Source organism: Acanthaster planci, linkage group LG01 (assembly GCF_054643075.1).
Source record: "Acanthaster planci isolate LZ-2023a linkage group LG01, COTS_SCS, whole genome shotgun sequence".
In the NCBI taxonomy this organism is placed as follows: Eukaryota; Metazoa; Echinodermata; class Asteroidea; order Valvatida; family Acanthasteridae; genus Acanthaster; species Acanthaster planci.
This window is the reverse complement of record NC_141777.1, coordinates 11142936-11169903: the sequence shown is the minus strand read 5'-3', so window position 1 is coordinate 11169903 and position 26968 is coordinate 11142936. Positions and strand designations below refer to the sequence as shown.

General features: G+C 42.3%; 1 protein-coding gene across 1 annotated transcript in view; it reads left to right on the top strand.

Moving 5' to 3' along the window:
* The window catches only part of LOC147800338 (xanthine dehydrogenase/oxidase-like), a 30360-nt gene extending 10056 nt beyond the window's left edge, over window positions 1-20304 (top strand). Inside the window, exons 12-32 of the mRNA XM_087144305.1 lie at window positions 555-661; window positions 938-1122; window positions 1530-1695; window positions 1961-2053; window positions 2185-2302; window positions 4036-4087; window positions 4488-4617; window positions 6343-6462; window positions 6923-7141; window positions 7696-7829; window positions 10032-10206; window positions 10749-10940; window positions 11183-11328; window positions 12121-12202; window positions 12663-12887; window positions 13346-13420; window positions 13811-13863; window positions 14089-14269; window positions 14646-14834; window positions 15858-16025; window positions 17173-20304. Of these exons, the coding sequence (XP_087000431.1) occupies window positions 555-661; window positions 938-1122; window positions 1530-1695; window positions 1961-2053; window positions 2185-2302; window positions 4036-4087; window positions 4488-4617; window positions 6343-6462; window positions 6923-7141; window positions 7696-7829; window positions 10032-10206; window positions 10749-10940; window positions 11183-11328; window positions 12121-12202; window positions 12663-12887; window positions 13346-13420; window positions 13811-13863; window positions 14089-14269; window positions 14646-14834; window positions 15858-16025; window positions 17173-17223 (2861 nt within the window). The 3' untranslated portion in view covers window positions 17224-20304. The remainder of the gene's footprint in view (window positions 1-554; window positions 662-937; window positions 1123-1529; window positions 1696-1960; window positions 2054-2184; window positions 2303-4035; window positions 4088-4487; window positions 4618-6342; window positions 6463-6922; window positions 7142-7695; window positions 7830-10031; window positions 10207-10748; window positions 10941-11182; window positions 11329-12120; window positions 12203-12662; window positions 12888-13345; window positions 13421-13810; window positions 13864-14088; window positions 14270-14645; window positions 14835-15857; window positions 16026-17172) is intronic.
* Window positions 20305-26968: the final 6664 nt, after the last annotated feature.

Below are 26968 nucleotides of genomic sequence, written 5' to 3'. Positions count from 1 at the left end.
TTTAACCCTAAAAGAGTAAGGGCGGAGCCCCCCCCCATTTTCTTCCCGATATCGCCACAGTACATTTTTATTCAGAAGTTGAGCCTTTTGAAGATTTGAGAGTAAGTCTTTACAGTCATTTTGACACCAATTTTGTGAAAAACGGTTCTTGCGTAGCGTGCATTTTTCCGAGACAGGTCAGCCCAATATACTTTTTCTACGCTGTGTGCTCTCGGGCTGGCACGCGTGAGCTTTGAACTTCAAATGACCGTAACAACAAAGCTATATGTTTGATTGAGTTCCAACTTTGCATTTGCAATGATAAGGGGTATTTTTAAATCCCTCGGCTGTGAGATGGACCAAAATAACCCGGCTCTTTTAGGATCAAGAAACGTAATTCAGCCTCTGAAAACGATAAGAAAAACCCTTGTTGCAGTGGGTCATTATAACAAAAATTGACTTACTGAACTTTGTTCAACTAACAGTTGCCCACAGCGTGAAAGTATTTAGATAACTCTTTGACCCAACTCATGTCATTTCTTATTTGTGTGTGTAAGTTATTATTTTTTATTTAGGTACACGCACCGTTACTATGGACGGCAATTTCTTCACCGGCTACAGAAAGAGCGTGATTGGCAAAGATGAAGTCATTGTGACCGTAGACATCCCGTTCACAAGTGAGGTAAAAGCAGATTTTTGAAAAAAATAAGACATCACGAAATAAGTTTGACTGCGTCCCGGTGATACGGGTGCCATCTTTAACATTTCATTTACACTATCAAAAAACTTAGCACAGTAGGGGTAATGTAGTTCACAGAATAAAACGCATAGCCATGTGAACATTAGCTCTAAGGGGGCAGTTGAAAGAATGCACTATTTGGTAGTGTTGCATGTGTTTTATGACGTCAAATCGAAAGGTCAAAGAATTTTCTGATGGGCAACATAAACTGTTTGGCAGAACGAATATTTCTACGGGTACAAGCAAGCTTCACGACGCGAAGATGATGTCTCCATAGTCAATGCAGGTATGAGAGTGATCTTTAAGCCCGGCAGCAATGTGGTCGCGGATTGCACCCTGGCCTATGGAGGCATGGCTCCAACAACAGTCTTGGCCAAGAAGACAATGAAGGCTATCAAGGGAAGGTAAGTTTAGATGTTCTCAGTGGTATACAAATATTTGATTAAGCCTAGAATTGGGCCTATAGATGAGATTGTCACTCTGTGTTATAAAAGACCTTGGGCGTACTACATGTTCGTCTTCCTTGGCTGTAAATCAAATGATACTTCCTTATGGTTGGCATCAAGATGGCTAGTGACGCTTGGATGATCCTGTTCATACGTTAGTATCCAGTTTCAGCAACGTCATTAAAAAGTACATTTTTTAGCGGCGTAAGAATATCAAAGAATGAAATTTTCACTTCGCTTTGCATTATCTGTATGACTACAGTCAGCCTCTCTTACTTTTCATATAATGTGTTCTCAAAGAGATTTCCATTGACCGTGAACGTCTTGGGCAGCCCTGATGTAATAAGTCACCATTTTGCCTGCAGGAAATGGGAAGACGATTTGGTTGAGGCAATGTATCCTACGCTTGGAGAGGATTTACCTCTGCCTCCCGGTGCTCCAGGGGGCATGGAGCCCTATCGCCAGTCGCTCACCTTGAGTTTCTTCTTTAAATTCTACTTGACCGTCCTGGAGCAAATTAGTTTGAAGATGGTGAGCTATTGCCAGTAATAATTGTTAGCGTCGTTTGTTTACAATCTGTAAAACGGTGACAGTAAAAGGGCCTATGCATGGCGATGTCTTTATAAAAACCTTGAGGATGCACCTTTCTGGTAATGAAACCAAAGATTCCTCAAAAGGGTATAGCCACTGTAGCTCGTAAGCCTGAAGAAACCTTGTTTTGTTTTCTTGCTGGCGATGTGCATTTTGTTTAATAGTTTAGAATTAAGTAAAATTGTTTGTTTCATTCATCACCAAGCCCGGATTGAATGAAATCAGTGTGCCAACGTCCTACAAGACGGCCACTCAGAGCTATCAAAAGCATCCTGCAATGGGAGTACAGATGTATCAGGTAATTTTTTTTCTTATCGACAAAAGAATTTGTGCAACAGTTTTTACTTAACATCAGTCTTCCTCATTCCGAATTTAAAAAAAGGAGGTATCCCCACTCTAGAGAACTGATCTTCAATACTTATATCACAGGAGGTACCAGCTGGTCAGCCCGAGTCTGATGCAGTGGGTCGACCTTTGACCCATCAGTCCGCCTTAAAACAGGTCACGGGAGAGGCTGTGTATGTGGACGATCTTCCTTCTATTAAAGGTTGGTACATTTGTAACACTTCTGTCTTCATTATTACAAGGGCATGAAGGTTTAGGTAATAAATTAATGTCGATGTAACACTCTTGGGCGCATCACTGTACATTTTCATTTACATTTCCGTGAATGGTGAATAAAAAAAGTATACTTTACATGTTTATTTATTGCAGGCCTAGTCATTACGTCTTAATTTTCTCTATACTCAAAAAGGTCAAACGCTCAAAAAGCAATAAGAAGATGTATAATATTACCGAACAAAAATTATGTCCAATCTTCCAATACACTTGAAATTTAGATTTATTTCCATTATAGTGTAATTCGACAACCAGAATTAGAAGCCATCATGGCGGTGGAGCAACGCTCATGGACAGGTGGTGCGTGCGCGTTACATGCCTCTTTGACCAGTAGGGTGTCGTGATTTGCCAAATGTACGCGCGCTTCAAGCTTAAGAACGTGCGTGTGAGTAAAAGGTACTCTGGTGAAGGTACAGTGGCCAATGCACGCCCATACTCACTGTACATATCAAAGAAACGCTGCGCCCTCTTTATCCCCCGCCCCGCATATCGCAGTGAGGTCGAATTTTTGCAGAGGCAGTGAAACAGTAATGGCTTTCGACCTACAGTAAAGTTAATAAATTTAAACCATTTCAGGGCAAAACCCCTCATTAAAGTACATCGTGAAATTTCTAAGTTTCTCCAAAGCTATTACCGTGCATTCGGTATTTCAATACAACAGGGTGTTTCCCTGTTGCATCAGAGCGCTTCCTCACGGTGCTCCGGTGCTTCAGCAAGCTCTACCTGTCGGTATTCAAATTTTCCGTTATAATGGGTCGAAAAAATCTTAATTGGTCCAGAGGTATATCAATCATGGCGTAACCAAAAGCTTAAACCATTAGCAAAACAGAGCACGGTGCTGACCAATGCAATGTTCCCGCCTCTCAAAACCGGGTATCTGAGGCGAAGGGGGGAGGAATCCATGCCCCCTCTCTCATTTACGCTAGTATTCATAAATATATGAACCGATGGAGGGAAGGGTGTCAGCCTGTTACATATATCAGTCATAATTATGTTTGTCAAGAATGGAGTATGGGCTCTATTTGTGAAACGTGATTTTACAAAATAGTGGCATGGATTAAAATGTCCACAGCCCCGAATTACTTTTGCAGCCCTGTATTACTCAAATTAAGTAATCAAAATAATATTTTTATTCGCTCTCTGAGGTCCGACAACGTCAGTGAAATAAAAAAATTCATGTGCGTTGAGGACTGCACTGCGTGATCTCGTGCGCGTTACGTAGAAGCGTATCCGCTCCGAGCGGAACAAAAGAGGGCGTGGTTGATGTTGTTACCGTTGCTGCTGTTGTTGTTTTGGTACTTTGGTACTTAGGCGCGCCATGACGCGTGCAAGTATTGACGGGGAGCACGCTGAGCACGCGTAACTAATTTAATCTGGCATGCATGGTTTTTGTGTACACGCAGAACGCGTGCAAGAACCACTTGTCTCAGTTTCTTTTCGCCGATTGGGGGTGCACTTCAGCTCGGGGCGGATAGAGCATCATGACGCCCTGTGCTAGGGAAAACTTGGCGTAGCGCACAAGAATAAGCCTGACCCCTCTAGCTTTATATCATCTATTGTCTACTGTCATCACCTCTGACGCTGTGTAAGACCAAACGCTTTACGCTTCTGGCGGGTTCTTGAACTAACTCAAAAATCCTACTTAACCCCGTTATTCCCCAGGTGAACTCTACCTTGGCTTGGTCTTAAGCAAGAAAGCTCATGCCAACATCCTGTAAGTTCTCTTCAGGTTCCTTTGTATTAACCTCAAACCTCAGAATATGCACCACATTGAGCAAACATGAACTTTGACACAAAACTTCTCTGACAATTAAGCCTGGGGCATTGACTTTAGTTTTTTTAACTGATTAACAGCTGTGGGATGTTGAAAGAACAAACCTTTTTCTATACGTAACGATGCTTTCCAATTTCCTTGTAATTTTATATTGTAATCTTTTATCTCCAGGTGCGGCGTATTTGAAATAAACATGCATCCATAATTTTATCAGGGAGCAATGTTTGTAACTGCTTTTTCGACCTGATGCTTTTTTAAAATGCTTTCAACCCTCTTCACGTATGTGGAGCCTAAATTTTATGAAATCAAAGATATTTTTAATGTGACCAAAATGACATAGATCCGTGGATACAAGTGCAGCTTTAGCAGTGGATGGCGTTCATGCTTTTGTGGACGTCGGTGATGTCCCAGGGAGCAACGAATTAGGTGCAACGCCGATCCAAGATGACTTACTTTTCGCTGACAGGGAGGTATGACTTATCAGAATGTCTTCTCCTCATATCTCTCCAGCTATGAAAGATCAACTTTAGCCAACTCTCGTATTCAACTCTCAATGGTGATTCAACTATAACATGCGTTGAATCGGAGTAAAAGTTAAATTGCCATCAAACCTTTTTAAAATTTTAATGTGGCATACCTGAGAAGGTAAGCCTCATAACTACCGTTTATATGAAACCATCAATATTCTGAGCCTGACTGGACTGACCTGGAGAATTTAGCCTCGGAGTTATCAGATGAGTGCACACATAGGCCCTAGGTGTTTTTTCGAAGAATAAATAATCCGCTCCGAGCGGAACAAAAAAGGGCGTTTTTTTTGGTACTCACTGCATAGGTGCGCGCCATGAGGCGTGCATGTTTTTGTGCGTTTGATACGGGACACCCTGGGTACGAGTAACTAGTTTATCCGGTTCGTAAATGTGACGTCACATCAGTTTAAACCACGCCCACTGCACACGTGCCCTGTACATATGGTTACATGCATTGATTGCCGTTTACGAGGAACCATGGAACCGGTAGTTTAATAATGCGCAACTTCAGCGATCGTCCGATGGAAGCCTGCAAATCGTGGCCCGTCTGCCTTTGTGACGAAGTCACGGATTGCGGCATGCATGGTGCGTACACGCAGAACGCGTGCAAGAACCCGCTTGTAACCATCTGTCATTATTTCGCCGATTGGGGGTGCACTTCAGCTCGGAGCGGATTAAACAAGATCTGGTAAACTGAAGAAATGCTATGGCCTTAAAATTCGTGAAAGTCTGGACGTACCTCACCAGCCGTTCACAGGGACAGACTATGTGAAATAGTACGCTTAGGACTACGGTATGATGTCATTATGAGCATGCTTGTTAATACATCTTATTCATGAAATTTGAGAAAAGATTTGAAAATATAAAATACAGTTACTGGTACATTTTGTTGCATATCGTATAGTATCGTATTCGTATAACGTATACAGTAGTTGCAAAGGTTGAATCAGCTCATTGCTTAAAACTCCGAATATTTCTCCCGCATTCCTGATTTGTTTCAGCTGCTCATTTAGTTGGTGCACCTGAGCACTAACTTCACTAATTGCCAAATCTGGCAAAAAAGGCTACTTACCATTGCAATCTCAACTTAGAAATCTGTCCCCAACATTCTAAAATTGCAATATTTCTCATATGTTTCCGTGTTAACAAGAAATTTCAACGCTTCAAATCAACCTGCTTTTGAAAAGGAGGTCGTTGGTGCCAAGTATCAAAAGTGTTTTCCTCTAGCCTGAAAGCTTTCAAATAAAAACATATATGAGTTTGGAAAGCCTTGCCCCATATGTACGTGCATACAGTTATGCAGTACAAGGCCCTCACCAGGGCTGGTGTGAGGGGTTCATTAACATTGTGCATGGTTATTTTTGTAGTGAATTCCCGTTTTATGTTTTTTGTCGAAAAAAAGCTATATTCTCCCCTTTTTTCTTTTCCTGCTGTCCTGTTCTCACAGTAACAATTTCATAGTTCTGTTTGCATAGATTCTTACAAATATTTTCACATTTCAATTCTGAACAATATCATTCCCTCGCTAGTAAATATCGATGTACATTGCGTTTTATAGATTAATATGTTGTAATGACCATTGTAACATGTGTAAAGACAAGAGTGCTTACGCAAAAGCGTTGTCAACAATCTTTTTCCCACTATAACCATTTTCTGAATGCGGTGTAGGTGACGTGTGTCGGGCAAGTTATCGGCGTCGTTGTTGCAGACAACAAGGACATTGCTCAGCGAGCTGCTCGTCTCGTGGAGGTACGGTATGACGAACTTCCCGCCATCATTACTATAGAGGTGAGCGTGTTTGTGAACCTCATGCTTTGTGAGAAAAGTAACATTGACTGTGTTCATGTATAAAACAACTCATTTTTTTCTGTCAAAACCTCGATTTGTTATCCTTTTATTGTTTTCACGGATTGTTGACGATTTGTGGAATTTCGATAGTGTGTCCCGAGAACACACAGCTTCTTCATTTACGTTGTGAACCTTCACAGAGCGGCAAAATAACTGTCGTGTGACAAACTGGAAAAAACAACACGGCTCTTATTGTGACCATGATTCCAATACCCGACAGGTTGGAGCAGAATTGGGAGAACAGTTGCCATTGACTTTGACATTTCATTTGGCCATCTCTGCCGGAATATCTGCCTGCCTTTAGACTAGATCAAGCTAGAAAGTGTGTCTGTCACGTTTCGATGTGTCGCGAGGGGTTTCATCCTGATTGGGGTTGATACGACCTTGTTTATCCCTGCAGGATGCTATTGAACGAGGCTCTTTCTTTCCTTGCAATCTCGCCATCAAGAAGGGCAACGTGGAGGAAGCTCTCGTGACGTCTGAATGCATTTTAGAGGGAGAAATGAAGATTGGTGGGCAGGACCACTTCTATTTGGAGACCATGTCCACTTTGGTCATTCCTGGAGAAGGGGGAGAGGTTGAAGTTATATCTTCCTCTCAGTGGCCGACGCTCACACAGGTGGGTATACCACTGTACAGCTAAAAAAGCGGGGGGGGGGAAATAATGTATGGGCATTTTAAAACGGCGACCGATACACTATTACCAGCTGGGCCAAGAAAACATTTCGACCCCCCACCCCTCTTTCTGTAAGGAAATCCGGGATTTTCCTCTGGAAAGGTCAGTGCAGTGTCACATCGCTCCAAACTTCTCGCCAGACGGAACATGCTACAATATTTATGGTCTTGACGAAGGAATGGAACAGTGGCGTATGTAGCGGGGAGGCGGAGGGCGGCGGGGGGGTTACCCCCGACGGTTTTTGGAGTAAAGCTTTTCATGTCCCCCAAATCATGTTGAGTAAGCCAGAAGTTGCATTCGCTTTTGCATTAGCCTCGATACCAAAAGCTGGATACGCTTCTGGGATGGAGGCTGAAAAGTTTGCTTTGGATAAGTGCCTTACTACCCCTTGGAGAAATGAGAACCTCCCATCATAGTATTGATTTTGTTCTCGCATCATCGCAAGGATCTACAAGCTGGGCAGGTGTTGGTCAGGTGTTGTCTTTTTGTTACTGCAGAAAATGGTTGCTATGGCCTTAGGAGTGCCAAACAACAAAGTGGTGTCGCGAGTGAAGCGAATTGGTGGGGCGTTTGGCGGGAAAGCGTCACGATCTGGATTGCTTGCCGCCATGTGTGCTGTGGCAGCCAACAAGTAAGTTCAAACCATTAATAGAATGAAACTTCATAATTTATTCACTACGGCAGTTCACGTTGAAAATGCAATGTTTGATAGAAATAAATATACACTTATTAGCCACACCACTATATTGTACCACGCGCTGGCAGTAATAGCTGCAGGGGCAGGAGTCCTTTTTATTTTTTTTTTTTTAGTTTCTTGTGTGTGGTGACAGAGGGTGCTAGTCACTAGGTGCGGTGCGAAGTTATAGATGGCGCTCTGCCCAGTAACGGGCAGATGTTAGGCGTGCTTAGCTGTGTGTTAAGCCAACGTATAGCGCATAGCCTCCGCTTTGCGCTTAAGGCAATTGGTTATACGGAAGTCACTGCTTGGTCATGTAGCGCGTGCGCAGGCGCAGTTACAGCGGCGGCCGGCTTGCGATGCTATAAAAGGCGCGGGCAGGCAAGGTTTAGTCGTTCTAATCAAATATTGTATACCGCCGAAAGTTCAAGATGGATAACTCTGCCCAAAAGATATAATTACCATGGGCGCCCTTTGAGCAAGCGATACGCCTGCGCAGTTTACGGTAATGCTTGGGCGCAGGCTCGCCAGGTGCACGTGCCTGCCGCGGCGCCTGCGCTCTGTGCACGTACATTGGGAACGCGTATCGCTTGCTACGTGAACGCGAAAAAAGTGTGGACCCTTGCTGACGTCATTGCTTCGTGCCTATTGTCTCTCACGTACGGGTTGTTTGCACAGACGTCCAATACGTGAAACATGGAAAGTTCACGTTGGATCAAAACGTGAAAAACTGCAATTTCTTCAGAAGGATTCAAATTATGTGTTGAACATTCGCTGATGTGAAATGGACATTTTTGCAGAGTGCAAAGGTTACGCAACTGGGATTTGTTCATGCTTGGTTTATGTTGACCGATTGCACTTCTTTTTGAGAGATTTGCTGGATGTTGCTGATCATTTGTCCTTTTATTCGAGTGTTCATTGGAAGATGTACATTTTGTGTGGGACGTAGATCTAAACGTTCAAACAGGCAATTGGCGCACGCGCACCTGTGCGCAATGAGAAAAATTGTCGCGTTTGCGTTCACATTTGGGTTGCACGTGCATCTAAACCTCCCTAATGTTATGTGTGTAAAACGTGAGAACCAGCGAGTAAACCCACACGTGCGTGTATAAGGTTGCACTACACCAAATGTGTAGGAAAACAGTGCAAAATCGGACCGAAATAGCGCCGCCTGTTGACTCTCGTGAAGAGGTTGGCCCCAGTTTTTTTCAGTGGAAATTAAAGATTATGGCCAGACTTTTTGTTTTCGTTTCATGGGGGTTAGCCACAAAAAATTTTCATTCGCCTTTCAAGGAATATACCCCCAAAATAGCAGTAAAACTCAGCGCTCATTTCTGAATGTAGTGGCCCGCCTCTATCTAAAATATGCCTGCAATTTTGGGTTTTTGTATGAAAGAAATACCCTGAAATGGAAAATATCAGTCCCAAATTCGGGGTTTATAGAAATATTTCTAAGATCGCTCCTGAATATGGCATGTCTTATTGTAAAAATCCCGTGGGATGACAAAATGTTAAGCTTGCACGCCGAAATACAACCATTTGGTGGAACGCACTCATTGAATACCGAAGTGCGACGTCACTGTGAACCAGAGAGTACAGTGCAAACTTGTTGGATCACGCACTGGTTTTCGCGCTAATCCTTTTACACACTTATTGTGCGCGTGACGTACCGTACTCACTTCGGTACTCTACCTGGTTCGTAAGTGTGACGTCACTTCAGTTTAAACCACGCCCACTGCACATGCACTGCAAATAGAGTTAAATGCATTATGCAAGCAACTGAATCTGCTTGCCCTGAAGAAGGTACTCAGTTACCGAAAGCTCGGCAATCGCATATTTCAGAGCACTCGAGCTGATTTGATATTATATTCTTGTCGTTATTCTGATCACGGTGCTACGCATCCCTTCCATATTTACATGCAGTGATCGCCGTTTCTGTGGAACCATGGAACCGAAAGTTAACGCGCAACTTCTGCGATCGTCTAGTGGGAGCCTGCGAATCGTGGCGCGTCCGCCTTTCTGACGAAGTCACTTACGAACCGGATAGGCCTACTCCATCTATTTGCACTTTGGTACTCTACAGATACGAAAAATTTATGGAGAAAGCTAATATATATAGACTCAACAAACAACCCGTTGCTCTTTTGAATTCCTCAGAGTGAACCGTCCAGTGCGACTAATGCTCGATCGTGACGAAGATATGGTCATGACTGGAATCCGGCACCCCTTCCTGGGCCGCTACAAAACTGGATTTACCAGAAATGGGCGCTTGACTGCCTTAGAGATCGACCTGTACAACAATGGAGGAAACACGATGGACCTCTCCAGCGCTGTAATAATCCTGATCGACTAAACTCTTATAATTGTGACACAATTTTATGAAGAAACTATAAGCATAACGCTAAATGCTTTGCGAACAGAACATTCTAATGTGTTCATTGTAAACATTACCAATGCCTAACATTTCAAGGAAACAATAAATCAGAACATATGGTAAGGATTCTGGGCACACCATGGGATCAATCTCCTCAAGAAGAGGTAAAGTTCCAAGAGAATCGATGAGTGTTGACTCGATGTTTCGACTAGGATGCTCTGGCCGTCTTCAGGCTTGACTCTCACCGGTTCTCTTCAGAACCTTACCTCTTCTTGGAGAGATATGTTCTCATGGTGTACCCGCAAATCACTACCGTATGTACTACTTCCACCATGCAGTTTCAAATCTTACTTAATAAATCATAAGTCTGGTCTTCGAAATTTAAGAATAATTTTAGCGACCTTTTGTTTTACCACGCATTTATCCATACTCTATAGAAGTATAGAGAATCTCTATCAAGATAAATAAAGGCACCCTTTTTGTCGTTTTATTTTGTTCAGGTTATAGAAAAGGCACTTTTCAACTTGGACAACTGCTATAAAATTCCAAATGTACGAGTAACTGGTCATCCGTGCAAGACAAACATCGCATCCAACACGGGTTTTCGAGGCTTTGGAGGCCCAGAGGCAAATATGATGATTGAATCCATCTTGCACACAATTTCCATTGAGTACGGATTGTCCCCAATACAAGTGAGGTTTTGTTTTGTCAACATAACAACAAAAATTATTTAAATGACATGAGTTATGTTTACTAACTTAAACTTTTATCTTAAACGAGAGTCTCTTTGAACATGGGCTTGGTTGAACACTTTTGTTTAAGATTGTTTTAAAATAACTCGCGTCACGTCTTGTTTAGGATTGTTTTCCCCATTTTACCGTATCATCCCGAACGAACTGTCTACTAACTTGCTCGTGTTTTTCGGTACATTCAGATTCGAGAGATGAACTTCTACAAAGAAGGAGATCGAACTTATTTTGGACAAGAACTGAAAAACTGGAACTTGGATCGATGCTGGAGCGAATGCATAAGAAAGAGCGACTTTCACAGACGCAAACAAGATGTAGACGAGTTTAACAGGTATGGGATTTTCAAAATACGGGAAACCCCCATTTGGCTTCGTAATGCCAGTACAGATGCTCTGTGATGAAGTTTGGCACCAGATAAAAGCAGAGTTTTATCCAATACAGACCAAAAACTGTTTTAGATGTTGAGCAAACTTGCACTATTCTGTGGAGGGTGGCAAGCATTTAAGAAATGGAGGCTTACTCATTTTGCCCACAAAACTTGTGGCTGTCTTTCATCTTACGGAGTGAAACTTCATGGACATATAAACATGTATTTATTGAGAAATTGCATTTGAGTAAGGACATAGCAAGAGATTTTAAAACGGTGGCCCTTAACGCTCACTAGATTATCTTGTGACCACGTTTAACTAGTGCATGAAACTTCTCAGACATATGAATTAAGGCCATTTTCCGATGTGGAGTCAGTTGAAACGCTAACTTCAAGGGCGTGATATATCAGAGGGTGTACTCCAGAGTGGGACTGGGCACCCGTCATCTAAAGCCCAGATTAAGAGGCTGATCCTCAGCACCCAGGTTGAAGCTTTACATTAAGTAAAACAAAGTCACATAATCACTGAGCTCATGTATTTAGAAAAATGAACAGGTGTTAGTTTCAGCAGTACATTGCGTTACGACCACCTTACAACGTGACGAATCATTTTTGATAGGCGTTCCAGAATGTTTAAAAGAGTTTGCTTCCATAGCAAATATTTGTACATTTCCCTCACAGAAGCAGGTACGGCTCGAGCATGGAGTCTTGATTGATTTTTCTCTTCTTGTCTTCTTGTACAATGTGTCTTTGCAGAGAGAGCCGTTGGAAGAAGAGAGGAATTGCAATCACGCCGGCCAAATATGGCATTGCATACACACACGTGCCCATGAATCAGGTATAACTGTGCACAAAACAGATCCACAGTTGCATCTCCTTACTAAGAGTCGTTACAAGCCATATCTCAAAGTTCAAAAGAACTGTAATATCGATGAGGATAACGATGGACTACAGTACTTGGTACTTGTACCGTTTATTTTAGTTTATTTTTTACATTTTGTGATAGATTTTGCATATTACCTTCTATTAATTTTGTTATTTTTCAACAGACAAAAATGAGCATAACAGACCTCATGAATGAGGTAATTCGGAATTTCAAAAAGGCATGGTCATTCAAGAGGAAACCAGCTGACGTCACACCAGTACAAACCAGATCAGTACGATACAGCCTCACTCATTCTGACGACCCAGTACGCGCGTATTGATATTCTCAACTGCCTTCGACCTGCTTCAGTTTGTTCATGCGTCTATTTTGGATTACCGAAATGGCTCATTCATGTTCGCATTGTTCGTTTCAGGCCGGAGCTTTGGTTCACGTCTACACAGACGGTACGGTTCTAGTCACTCATGCAGGGACCGAGATGGGCCAAGGGTTGCACACCAAGATGATCCAGGTGGCGAGCCGGACACTGAGAATCTCCCCGGAGAAGATCCACATCAGCGAGACCAGTACCAATACGGTGCCTAACACTTCACCCACTGCAGGAAGCACCAGTTCAGATCTGAACGGCATGGCTGTTAAGGTGGGTAGAGATGGTGTCGGCTTTGGCTCAGAAATACGGAAGGGAGCTGGTTTCCATAGTGACAGGCGTGATTTTTTTTTCAAAAGTTTTGGCAGCAAGGGAACAGGGTTCTATTTGCCACACTGTACTAATCAGGATAGGCTCTGATGATTGAGCTCTCAAGAACTCTATAAGAAGGGATGGACCAAAATCTTCTTATTTTTTTCCCATCTACTTCTCTGGAATTTCGTTGAAAAATTTTGTTTCCATGGTCTGAAACCCCCAAAGTTGGAACATGGCCAAAAATTGTTCTCGAAACTAATAAAAACTTTCAGATCGTAAAACCAGAGTGAAACACCTACAAGTTCGGTGTATGAACCGTTGTGTTCTGCAGTGGGATTGACTGGTTTGTGTCATGTTGTATATGGGGCAGATCTGAATCAAACAACATCAATTGGGTTGTCTTTTGTTCTCATCAGGAAGCTTGTGAAACCATCCTACATCGCTTGGAGCCTTTCATTCACAACAATCCAAAAGGAACATGGGAGAGCTGGGTAGGCTCAAGATCATCATTTCCTTGTTACTTGAATTAAGATTTACAACATCAAGTGAATAATTATTGTGGTGGATTCAAACTTGGCAATAAAACTTTCTCCAGCATCCGCCGTCCAATTCAAGGAGCTGGTAGACTCTTTTGCTGAGCTGCCATTTGTAGAGCCTTTGTTTTGGTGTCCACTCTTCCTCGTCTACAGTCATATACTGATGGCTACCCAGTCACTTTTGTAGATGTTTCCTTGAAAGTTTACAAAGCAGAAGAGAGCAGTCACAAGAACCCTCCAATATGGGGCACGACTTGTGTATAAGCGATAATCAGAATCACAGCTTAATCAAATTGATTGCCATAGCCTACCAATAAATGCATATGTGTGTGTGTGATTCCATAGATTAATGCAGCTTACTTGAAGCGTGTCAGTCTGTCTTCCACCGGATTCTACAAGTGAGTGATGTATCTTTGTTAGTTAACTTTTCTCCGTTTTCTTATTTGCTGTTCGTTCAGAAGGAAATGGTGTCCTTTATGTGCGTTTCTTTTACAATGTTATTTCGCGTGTAGTTTATGATTGGAACCGTCTGTGGAATAGTATTTCCTGAATAAAAAGATTATGTCAAACCCCCGTGCGTTTAGGCCTATGTGCTCAAGTTTTCACTTTACCTCGTTCTCTAGAACTCCAGACCTGCACTTCAACTGGGAGACTGGAGAAGGCAGACCGTTTAATTATTTCACCTACGGTGTTGCAGTCTCTGAGGTAGAGATTGACTGCCTGACGGGCGATCACCAAGTGCTGCGAACTGACATTGTCATGGATGTGGGGGACAGTATCAATCCAGCGGTTGATGTTGGTCAGGTACCCAAGTACAGTACACTAATACTCGCCAGATTTTGGGATGATGTCGTTCTCATCTCAAAGAATAGTAAAAGCTAAAAATCGCTTCCGCTAAATGGCTGTAAGATTTAATCTTATACAACATATTTGTTACAAGGTGTACTTTTCGTCGGGGAGATGTAATTTTTTTTTCATCATTTGTTCGAGAGCTTACGAAAAAATTGAGTGTGCGGTGTTTGTATGAATACGTCGGGGTGAGGGCAAAGCTATTAATACCTCACGTTTTCAAAAAGTGTTTGTACTCACCTATAATATTACTTCCAATGGTACATGGAATGAAGTCTTCCTAAAACAAGTTTAACTCTGATTCTACCTTCTGTTGGCCTTTCGTTTTCAGATCGAAGGTGGCTTCGTTCAAGGCTATGGCTGGCTCGTCCTGGAAGACTACCGAATGACCCCAACTGGACATCTCCTGACCAAAGGGCCTGGTTTCTACAAGATTCCCGGAGTCGGTGACATCCCAAAAGAATTCAATATCAGTCTCCTCACCAGAGCACCTAACTCCCTCGCCATTTGCTCGTCAAAGGTCAGTTCGGGTTTGCTCTAATGTCGCAGTCATTTGTCATATATTTTGACATTTAGTCTTCTCAACCAGGGTGTCTTTAGCCACCCTGACAGTTTTTGCTAACCTCTCGCTTTTGGGCTGAGGATATCATAGGCCTGTTTCACACGGATAGGGCCTAGAGATTGTGATCAGTGATCCGCCGGTTGACTGATATCAGACCCCACCTAATGGATAAAGCAAAACAGTTTTATATCATTGATTGGGAGCTCAGTGTTGGTCGGATCATCATACCAAGGGTGTGTTATTTTTCGTCGGGGGAGGTTCATGAATTACAAGTCGACCCACTTCAACCACAGGAAAGACTGGTGAGAGAAACCTACGGATCTTGGACATGCGGTAAAGATAAATTCACTTTGTATTCATTTCTGAAACCAGCTGAAACCATCATGGTGGGCAAGGGGGCACTTTAGGAAAAAGAGGAATAGAAAAAGGAGGGGGAAAGACAGTTTAATACGACGCAACTGATGAGTGCTCCCCCTAGCATCCTGGATTAAAGTCCTTGCGACGCCCATAGTGAAAACAAAAATGCTTAATTAATTCAGGCCAGATTGTTTTGGGGTAACGCATAGGACACTTCTGCATATAGATTGCTTAATGTGCATATATTCTGCTCTCACATGAAATTGATGTAGAGAAACCACCTGTTCTTACGTATCACAATATTCTGTCCAATTCCGTCCAAATATACGTCGTGCTACCTACAGAAATAGCCCAGTTAGGAGTTTGAGTGCACTTATTACTGTCCATATATTCTTCCAAAGGTAATTGCTGTGTTGATTTAAGTATGGTTGCGATTTCTGTAGCTTGCAGACATTTCTTTCGGGTCCAATAAAACTTTGTTCGAACTCAAATCTTGTTAAGATGTTGTCTTTGTTAACCTCCTCGTCAGTATTTGTTTCTTGTCCCTACCAGTTCCTACATTTTGACTTATAGCGTCAGTGCCCGTTGTATACATTGTTTATGTATTGTATCTCTCTCCCTTAGGGGATAGGAGAACCTCCTGTGTTTCTGGCAGCTTCCGTCTTTTTTGCAATCAAGGATGCTATCCAATCAGCGAGAGATAATGCTGGGCTACCCGGCGTCTTTCATCTGAACAGCCCAGCCACGGCAGAAAGAATCCGCATGACCTGCCAAGACAGGTTCACGCAACAGGTATATCAATGCTTACAAGCTTGCCTATTTATTTTTATGAAGTTTCAAAATGAGCACATCATTGTCACGGATATTTTTGTGGAGAAAATTTTGAAAAGTTTGGCTGCTCAGTTTACTACATGATACTCCAGAGATGTTACTGTGAGTAAAATTTAATAGACCCACTCACATTCTTGTGGGGTATTACGTTTATTCTTGAATACTAAAAAATTAATATGTCATGACCCTGACATGCCATAACGGTCATAGCCTCATTGCATTCTCACTGTACTGGCCGTATTACTCCTCTTCTTTGAAATGATGTCACATAAAGTTGAGAAAAGGTCACTACCCCCTTTGCAAAAGTGTATAAATGTGTTCATTTTCCCAAGAGAATTACACTAAAGCAATGGCGTAGCTAGGATTTTACAATTGGGGCACATGGGGAACCAGCATCTTATGGGGGGCACCAGCTTTCAGTGGTGTATGTGTGTGTGGTTTTTTTTTTGGGGGGGGGGCAAAGTTCGTCAGCCTTGTTCAATGTCCATTCATCCGTTTATTTATCGGGGGGAACCTGGGGTGCACCGATAATTTGAGGGGGCACGTGCCTCCAGGCGCCCCGTGGCTACGCTAAAGCTAAGGATTGTAACCTTCTATCAATAAAGCCATGCATAGTCACACTGTGTGCAGCCTTATATGTCCTGCGGTACCCAATTCACATCAGTTAGATTTGTATTATTGTTAATACATTTTTTTGCACATCATCGAAGGACCAACGAAATTTCCTGATGACATCCAATAAATCATGCGACTTCATCAAACAGGAAAATTATATCGCCGAATCACCTTGCAGTCGCAATCACTGATCCATTGGTGGTTCATTAAAACCGGAACCTACATAATGGATAGCGCGAACCAGCTCTTGGATCACTGATCGCGATCCAGCTCCGTGTGAAACAAGAGGCCCAACATCAATATGCCGTTGAGTTTCAAAGAAGTTGGACGAGGCACAGAGCTTTCATTCAATATCAAACCACCGTTATAACTCTACACACAGATGTCATGCTGCATGGAAGAAGGGACCATGGGAAAAATTAATTGGATAAATGTCGACATTTCATGCGTTTTGGAATCGAAAAAAAATGCCTCTTGTCTGTTTGGCCAACAGGTTCCGCAGAGTGATCCAGGAGCCCACTCGCCGTTTTTTGTACGTCCGTAGCTAGGATTCACGGCACCCTCTTGCATATGAACTCAAGATCTGGAAAAAGGATGCAGCATGACCTTTGTTGCTGCTTTGCACTGTATGGCTGCACTGCTGATTGCAACTCAATCAGTGATTACTTTACTCCATTTTTTGTTGTGTTGGCTTTTGGTCCCCACTGCATTTTATCCAGTGACGTATCTAGCGGGAAGGGGGCAGGTGGGCAGTATACAGGAAAAGTTAAGATGCATGTCATACTGACGTCTTTGGTTTCTAAAGTGCGCAATTCCAGGAACTGCAGGGGACACTTCGTGGACCAAAACAATTTTACGCTGTGAAAATGACCTTCATGCTCGATTAGAATGGTTGACCGGGAAATCACCCGACGCGAAATTTTTTCTGGAAACTTGATGGGAATTTCTTGACTGAAAACATTTCACTCGGAGAGAGGACTAGTGGTTAGTTGCACCCGATTCAACTACCCACCGCTACTTATAAGTAGGGTTGCACACCAATGCACCATGCTATGAGTAGGTCGGTATCATAGGATCGTACCATGGACTACGTTCGCCACACTTGTAAGTTAGACCATTTTTGGCTTGTGCACGGCAGCAGTGGCTCTCTGTTGTGTGACAAGTGGGGGCGCTTTTCATGTCATGCTTACAAGCGTGGCGAACGTAGTCCTGCTGCTATTCCTGCTGATATTAACCTGCTTATGGCATGGCGTATTTGATGTACACGTACAAGCCCTACTTATAAGTAGCGGTGAGTAGTCGGATAAGGTGTTAGTTTTGTCTTGGGGGAAAAGAGATCAGCAGGCGTGTAATGAATTGTGCCCAGCCTCTGCGATCAATACACTGCAATATTATTGATTGATGATTATTATTAATAATCATTGATTGATGATTGATTATTATTGATTTAGGTACATTCCTTGTTTTCAAGAATGTATTCACTTGGTATTCTGCACACTTGTACGCTTGAACCTCGTTAGTCAAATATGCAAACTTGTCACATTGCCGATTTCAGTACCCTAAACCTTGGTCTGATTTGTTCACTCATCTGTGTCGATAACATCACTAGCTGAATACAAAATTGTAAAGAGGACATTTTACCCTTTCTAGAGATATATATCTCTCATGTATAAAGTAGTTTTGCCATATTCAGTAATTTTTATCATGGTAGACTTTTTACGTGGACACCCTGTCAGCGCGCACGCTTTTGACGTCACTGGCTCATATACATGAACATGCGGTTGCTGCCTCCACCGATGTCCTAACCCTGGGGCTAGTTAAGATTTTGGCCCTGTATTGGTTATAAAAAAACAATAATGAACCTCTTACTATTCTCGATCTATGTTAGTCAACTTAATTAACAATTATTGAATGTCTAGATTCAAATATCAATGAATTGAGTTTTTATGTTACAGACCAACGTTATTTCTGCTGGACATTAAGGAGTCTTCACGTGACAAGATTTTCTCCTTTAAAGCAAACCTTACCATTTCTTTCGTTGAACTAAATTGGTCTGACGTTTTCCCAAGAATCTTATGCAAAACGTATCTGTACAGTGGTGTATTTAGTGAAATTCTGTGAACGCATCAAAAGAAAGCTAGTTTTGCGAAACCTATATATGCTGTTTGAAATACGTTCCTACTAAGTCTAAATAGGCAGTGATATGAACAGGTTTTTACATCTACATAATCTGATTCAACAATCAGATGACTTTTTACAACACAGCTATTCATTTATGAGTTGATCAGTTGAAAAAGAAATCACAAGACTACGCAAAAATTTAGGCTACCTTTTAAATGTTAGGTTGTTGCATTTTCATTTCCATGGAATTGTAATAAATGTTGCAGACCATTTCAATAAAACTGCATGCAAAATTCAGGCAAGTCATCATACTGTAAATCTGCAGAGATCTTCGAGACGTCAGTTCCTCGATAATTTAAATGTATCAGGACGAGATTGCATTAGAGGCTTCGTCTAGCTTAATAGCTGTTACTTCCCAAATTATAAGCAATAATTAATCGTGGTAATATCACGCAAAATAACTCAATTTTTTAAAGAACAGTAGCCTATGTAACGTATTACATAAACTTTCAAATTATGCTATCTGCAGCAGTGAGCTGCCATGCAAACACATCTTCTTGACATCTTCCTGAGATTTCAAATTAAGACCATAGAACTTATATTCCTAGTTAGACATTACGATAATCCTCAACATATCAGCTAGAAAGAGCAGTAATATCTGGTAACGTTTATTTCATTCCATTAGTTCCAACCCCCCATAGCAAGTTAATGGCGTATATTGGGAGAGCACAATGCTTTATCAGATGTTCCTCTATCCATTGATGCAAGTTTCATATCCATATTTGCTTTACTTCCGGAAATATCTGCAAAAGAAAGCGCGAAGTCGTGTGCAACGGCAAAAGTTTTTTGCGTAAGTCTGACATACTGTGACGTGACAGAGGGCGCTAGTCACTAGGCACGGTGCAAAGTTGTAGATACTAGATTGCGCTCTGCCCAGTAACAGAGGCAGATGTTAGGCGCGCATAGCTGTGTGTTAAGCAAGCGCGGCGATAGGGCAGCGGAAGTCACTGCTTAGTCACGTGAGCGCGTGCGCGGGTGTGGTCAGAGCAGCGCAAAAGCTATAAAACGCGCGCGCAAGCGTTAAACAAGGCTTAGTCGTCCAGATCAAGGGCTGATCCCGAGGTAAGGGTCGAGAATCCTGTGCAAGGGTTAAAGTTACCTAGCCTAGTGTGACTGTGCCTAAGTCCGAGTGGTGCGTGTGTTGTTGAGGGGCTGATTGGTGGTGCGGTATAAAGTTCCTGATAGGAGCTTGCGGTCGATGCAAGGGCAGATTGCTATCTCGTGACGTGAGTAGCGTGTAGCGCAACCCTAATAAATAAGCCCTGTAGACTTGCTAAAGTCCCTGATTCGGCACTGGATGCCCCCAATTAATTGTGGTGTTCGCTGCTCTGGGCGAAGTCCGGTCACGTATAATCACACAGTCTCCCGTCAATAGCGCCCTCTACTGGTGTATTGGTTGAGCGTGTTGATGAATAAACGAGCCGCTTGTTAATTGTTGTATATAGTCAGGAGTCCAGGCGAAGTTTATTTCAAGTCAGGTCTGTCCAGGTTACGTCACTAAGTTTCGACCAATCAGATTAGCCATCATCTTCGAAGACCAACTTTCTTGGGGGACGGTATACTTCGGTCCTAACGGACTCGTCCCTAGCCGCTCAGGGACTCTCCGGCGTGCCGTCCGACGCACCGCGCCGCGAGGAGGAGGGCGGGCGCCCTCGCCTTCGTCGGAGGGGCGCGGCGTCACAATACTCTCCACTAGATGGGCTCTGTTCGCGCCCAAAGAAGGCTCGACATATTCGATCTTAAGGGATCTACACATTATCCAGTTCTGACAATGCTGGTGTCACCTGAAAGGGTAGATGCTCCTCTATCGATTGATGCAAGTTTCATATCCATATTTGATTTACTTATTGGAGGATCTGAAGAGAAATCGCATGTTCGTGTGTAACGGCATGATTGTTTTGCTTGGACAAATATGCCCGTTCATAAATACAAAATCAGAATGGTTTTGATCAATGTTGGGAGTTTTTGTGGCAATGCGAGGTCTTTGAAATTTTGCGTCACATTGGGGCAAGAAAAATCAGCATTCAAGGTGTGAAGAAATGACTGATTGTCTAAAATTGATATTTTGCTAACAATGTTGCTTTCTAATTGCGTTAAAAATTAGTTGAAGAAAGGAAATATTTTGAACGATGAAGCTTTTGGAGTAATGATAACATTTTTGTCTGGTAACACGGGATTTTAGTATAGGTTTGGGCCACTATTCGGTATTGCATTGTGCTGGCTTCGTTCGAACGGATGTGATCATTAGTATTAATCCATGTTGAGTGTTTAAATCAAAATAATGTTTCTGAAGGCAAGAGTGAAATTGTAAATACACCTACCCAACCCAAAGTCATGTGACATGAGATTCACTTAACTGCGCCGACATACTAGTATTGACATTTACTGGATTCAAAAACAAGCGAGTTGAATGCAACTTCCCACATTTTGTCTGAAGCACAAGTCACTGCTACTTTTCAGTCACAACTTCACAACTAAATTAATTTTTGCGAAGGCAACCTGAATGGGTTGTTTAGTATGCAACCTTTGGCAACTTCTCCCAAAACAACTGCATTACAAGAAGGAATGTCTTAATTAAAAGTCATGCCATGCAAGGATTTTCCCCTCTGGAATGGTGGGAGGTTTGAATAAAGTAACTTGGAAAACAAATATTGAGTGAAAGCGTAGAAGAGAAACACAGCGTACTAATAGGACCCCTGTCTAGCTGGGGCTCGGAAAGCCAGGACCCCTTGTAGATTACTGATAAAATTTGTTCATTAAATTCGAGACTTTTATAGTGTACAGTCTAATAAGGCGCAAACATCGAGTCGTTCATATTGAGACTCAGCGGTGGTCGCGTTTGTCTATCGCTGCCGCCCCGCAGACCACAGTTTGTGGCAAATTGCGAATGAACATTCTCATTTCTCATGGAAATCATTTTCTTGCATCTGATGCTCGTCTTTTTCTTGAATTTCGTGACCAAATAAGATCATTACCAAACCGAAATATGGGTTTGCAGTTTCAACCTTATTCCCACTTCCTCAGCGGTGGTTGAGTTTGTTTATCACTGCCACCCTGCGGACAAAAGTTTGCGACGAAAAAACGAAGGATTGCGAATGCACATTCTCTTTTCTCATCGAAATCTCACGGAGCATTTCTTTTGAATCTGATGCTCATCTGTCTCTCAAATTTCACGACCAAAGTCCCGAACCGAAATTTACAATCACTGTTTCAAAACTATTCCCACTTGCACATTCTCAAACAAATGAAATGATTTGCATTTTAATTCCAATTAATTCCATGAAATGTAACAGATGAACATTTGAAGTTTTAGGTTACTTTTTGTTACATGGTGCCTTAAAAGGAAGTAAAACCTTTTAGTTCAAAACTAACTTTTGATCTTCGTAATGATGCATGTTAACAGTCTTCCTTCCAACTGCTGCGGTGTAAAAACCATTGTCGTTCTTTGCAGAGGTGGCAGCAAGTCCAAGTCAAGTCACAAGTCATTAGGCCTATATGCAAGTCCAAGTCAAGTCACAAGTCATATGCAAGTTCAAGACAAGTTATTAGGTCCAGTCACAAGTCAAGTCACAATTGGTCACAGAGCAAGTCAAGTCAAGTCACAAGTCAAAGCTGCTATTAACAAGTCAAGTCACAAGTCACAAAAACAACGACTCAAGTCCGACTCGAGTCCAAGTCACATGACTCGAGTCAGCAACTCTGTTTCTTTTTATTGGCTTGAGCAATGACCAACGGGAGTGCTGTTCCTTGGTCTAAGAGACAGCATTGGTTGAAGAAATATGCTGTCATATTAAGAGGAATATTATGGAACAAACTGGAAAACTGACTGACAGCGTGAGGTCACCTTTTAAGATAGAGTAACTGTATTTTAGGTGACCAATCAGAGGATGAGAAGTTACTCAGGTGTCATACATGTATAAACAATTATTGAATATTTACATTAGTATAATTGATCGCCTTGTGGAATAAGAAATTCCTTCTGTCAACGTAAACATTATTCTGCCCTTGCACATTTAGAAACAGTGACGAGTGTATCATGCTAAATATACAGGCGCATGAATTCAAAACATCTGCGCTCAGGACGGCTTCAAAGTTTCACCGCGCTGATGGATGAGTTAGCGATGTCGTAACTAATTGACAAAGATGTTAAGCTGCTGAGACTCGACTTATTTCCTTCTTAGTAGGTTTCGGTGTTTCAGCAATATTATTATGTATTAATGTTTTCAGAAGTTATGTCGGACACGCTGTTTTCACCGTATAGCAAAACCGAGGATGTTATACACCCCCTTGGTATTTAAATAGCCTACTCCTTTGTGAAAAACAACATTTTGCAAGTGCAGTTATCACCATGGAATATGACCTCTGTCCGTGATACCAATGACGTAATGGCAAGCTCTCCCTATATTTCAAGTATTTGCTGGAGCTGCTGTAAAAGACCTCATGTTGAGCAAAATGGACATGGACAAATGGACGTTTCGGCCGTTTTCCTATCAAACAGCAACAAACAATGGCTGTGATGAAATATATACCACTTTCCTTTTTTACCCACTTTGTGAACAATGGCCCTTAATAATAAGTTGGTGCCATTGTATTGTAAAGTATCGGTTGTCGATGTGTAGTTCTCCAATCAACCTGCGAAAATAAACGATTTCAAAACAGATGCGGTGGTTACCTTCAGACCCTCGTAAACCATGTACGGATAGTTCTTGGCAACTTGGCCATCCTCTGGTAAACCTTCGTTGATGCTTCATACGCATCAAACTCACAGAAGATTATATTGAAACTCTGAGTATGTGCTAAGAAAGTTTGATAGCGAATAAAAAACTCAGAATCTGTGTACAATGTGATTCATTATGTAGTACGCAGGGGCCTATAGGAACCTCTGGGCTTTTTCACTGTGAGTTTGTAAGTTCCCTTGCCTTGTTGGGCATTTGCCGTTCAAATTCGCTGAAACACAAGTGTCGGTGTTGCTAAGTAATAACTTGTGCTGCAGTGTGCAAATTCGATCAAGCACCATAGTTGATTATAGTTCGACTAACTAGACACTAGACAACGACGGTCTGACTAGTCCAGACGTCAATTAGCGACCAGCCTAGATTGGTCGTACAGTTAGTTCATATAGCCATTCACAATTATTTTTTAATGGCACAGTGCAGGCAGGACCAGTTCTAAGAAAAAAATGGCGGAAATAAGCGATCATTTTCTTTGTTCTTTTATTATTTTGCCCTTGCTACGGCCACTTTTTCTCCCCACCGGCTTAAATGACCTGACAAAGATTGACTAGAAACGTTCGAACATCAACTTCACTGCATATGCGCTACGGGTGCACCACGAACCAACCACACGTTAACTACATCAACGGGTCTTTGATGGAACTTGCCCAGGGGTGAAAGTAACGCAGTAAATAGTCTGAGATCCATGCATTATCGTGTGGGCGGCGGGGCGGAAACTAGTTTTCGGTCTCGTATACGATATGACGATGAGGTTAACATGTGTTTCTATGATATTAACAAAATAACAGGATTTCTCGGGGCCAATGAAATTACAGCTTTCAAGACAAACGTGAGTATAAATGAGACTACTTTAAAAACAAACAAATCAAAAGGCTAAACAGCGACTTGGAACATCGTCTTACCACAACAACAATAAAAGGGGGAAAGAAGAAAACCGACATGGCCGGCTTTAACTCAACATATGAAGTTGTTTCAGAAACTGTCTTTGATAGTTACGCTGAAAAGCAGTTGGTGGCAGCTTTGTTCGGCCTTGTTTCTTTCACCGGTGTGCTGGATAACAGCACAGTCCTTCTGGCCGTGGTTCTCTCTCGTAAACCCCGTACAACTACCAACGTTTTCGTGGTTAACCTAGCCGTAACGGATTTTTTCGCGAGTCTGTGCCTGCCCATCATGATCTTGGCGGTGCTGAGCGAAAATAGGGAGAAACTGCTGGTTTCGGAGACTCTCTGCACTTTTCAGGGATATGTGTCCGTCGTTGCCGTTGGATGCAGCTTGAATAACATTTCCTCAATCGCCGTTTACCGCGCTCTGGTCACTCGCCGGAGGAATCAGAGCCGACTGATCTCGTTGTTCCAACGTCGTGGTCTGGTAGCCATGGTCGCCGCGAATTGGATCATCCCTGTTGCACTTGGTCTGCTGCCCAGTGGGTTTGGCTCATACGGATACAACGCTGAACTGAGCACTTGCTCCTTCAATTTGAAATCCAATGGATCTGCTACGTATTCCAAAATCCTTTCTGCCGTCTTCTACTTCGTGCAGTTCGTTGTCATTTTCGTCTCCTCCGCAGTCATCCTTTTCACGGTGAGAAGACGTGGCAGAAGATTCAACGTTGTCCCGCCACAGCCCCCAGCTGTGGTTGGCCGAGCAATGAGGCTCCCTTCTCGACGAGCAACACGCATGCAACTGCATTTGTCAGTTCATGGGGATATCTCAACCGGCAAGATGTCGCTCACACCAAACCGACTTCTAGTTAAGAGACGTGTACACCGGGCTTGGACTACCCACCGTTCGTCAACACAATCCGCTAGCGCGGATCCGCCTCAAATAAGACAACCCCTTCTTCGTCGAAACCGTGAAGTGACACGTACCCTCTTTATTGTCGTCTTCGTCTTCATGATATGCTGTACTCCTTACTTGGTCGCAATGGCACTCCTCGCAAACAGATTCCAAAAATTCGTCCCCTTTTTGGGAGTTCTGATCTTCTCAAACAGCTGTGTAAACCCCGTGATTTACACAGCCCGTCACCCGGATTTCAAGGTAGTGTGCCGCTGTATAATTCAGTGTAAATTCTACAAGATACCGATGAAGTCAGCCTTTCTTCGAAGCTTGCTTAGCGCCCAAGAAATGTGACTTAACTTTAACAAGTCAACCAGTGAAGGAACAAACGAGGAGACATTAAAGATCATATATTACGCGCACCCATCAAACAAGAAATTAATTTTGTTACACGCTATGAAAAATATCTGAAACTGTTTCAACTCACAGTGGTTGCTCCAATTCAACAAATGAACACGCATCAACAAGAAATTTGCGAGTGGTTTATGAAAAGATTATAAAATGTACTATGTGATTTGGTATAATGACCCTTCAGAGGTTTTTATGAAATGTTTATAGCTATTTACCATTTCGTTTTCAACAAAGAGCGCTATCACTTTTGAAACTATAACAAAATTTGTGTAAGTTAGGCCAGTATGCACAGTGAATGTATGCATAAGAAACTGCGTTCACAAATAAACCAAGGTATATTTAAAGATAATGAAGATTAGGCGATGTTAAATTGTAATGTCAACGTTTACTTTTGAAACATTACATCCGCATTAATAGACTTTTTTTTCTATTTTAACAGACCTAGTGACCACCAACGTACTTTTGCATATTGTTTCATATGACTTAAAACTGTTAACGATGAAAACTCGGGGTTAGGTAGATGTTTTCAATACTTTCCAAACGAATTGAGTACCGAAGTGTGACGTCACTGTGAACCAGAAAGTGCAGTGCAAACGAATGGAGTACTCGCGCGTGTTGGTTCACGCACTCATGCCTTTTTACACACTAATTGTGCGCGTGACTTATTCACTTCGGTAGGCCTACACTATAGGGCCTACTTTTTTCCAGATGTCCAGAGGAAATGCATATAGAATCTGCCTAAAACCTATCGTTGTCCCCTTGTCGACATAATTTAAGAACTGTTTCAAATGGGTTTTGGGCTTGATGGAGTAGTCCAGAAACAGATGTAGACATTACGAACTGTGATTTTATTTTGAGGGTCCATTGTGGTGTAATTGTAAATTGCGGCCGAATGATTTTTCCCGCATGAGCTCCATTGGTTGCATAATTCTGGTAGTAGTTTTCATATTTTTATGAGTCCGACGTATCACACGTAGTTATAATAATAGGCATGTCATGCATCTTGTTTGAGTGGTGTCAATACAATGACAAGAAATATACAAGGCAACCATAAATATCGTCATGAAGAGTGAATTCGTTGAAGGTTCAAACAAGGCAACTCACATTTTACATAAGATGACCGTCCATATACCGAGTACCAGCTTTAGCAAATGCATTATCAGGCGCAATGACCAAACTCTTTGCTGT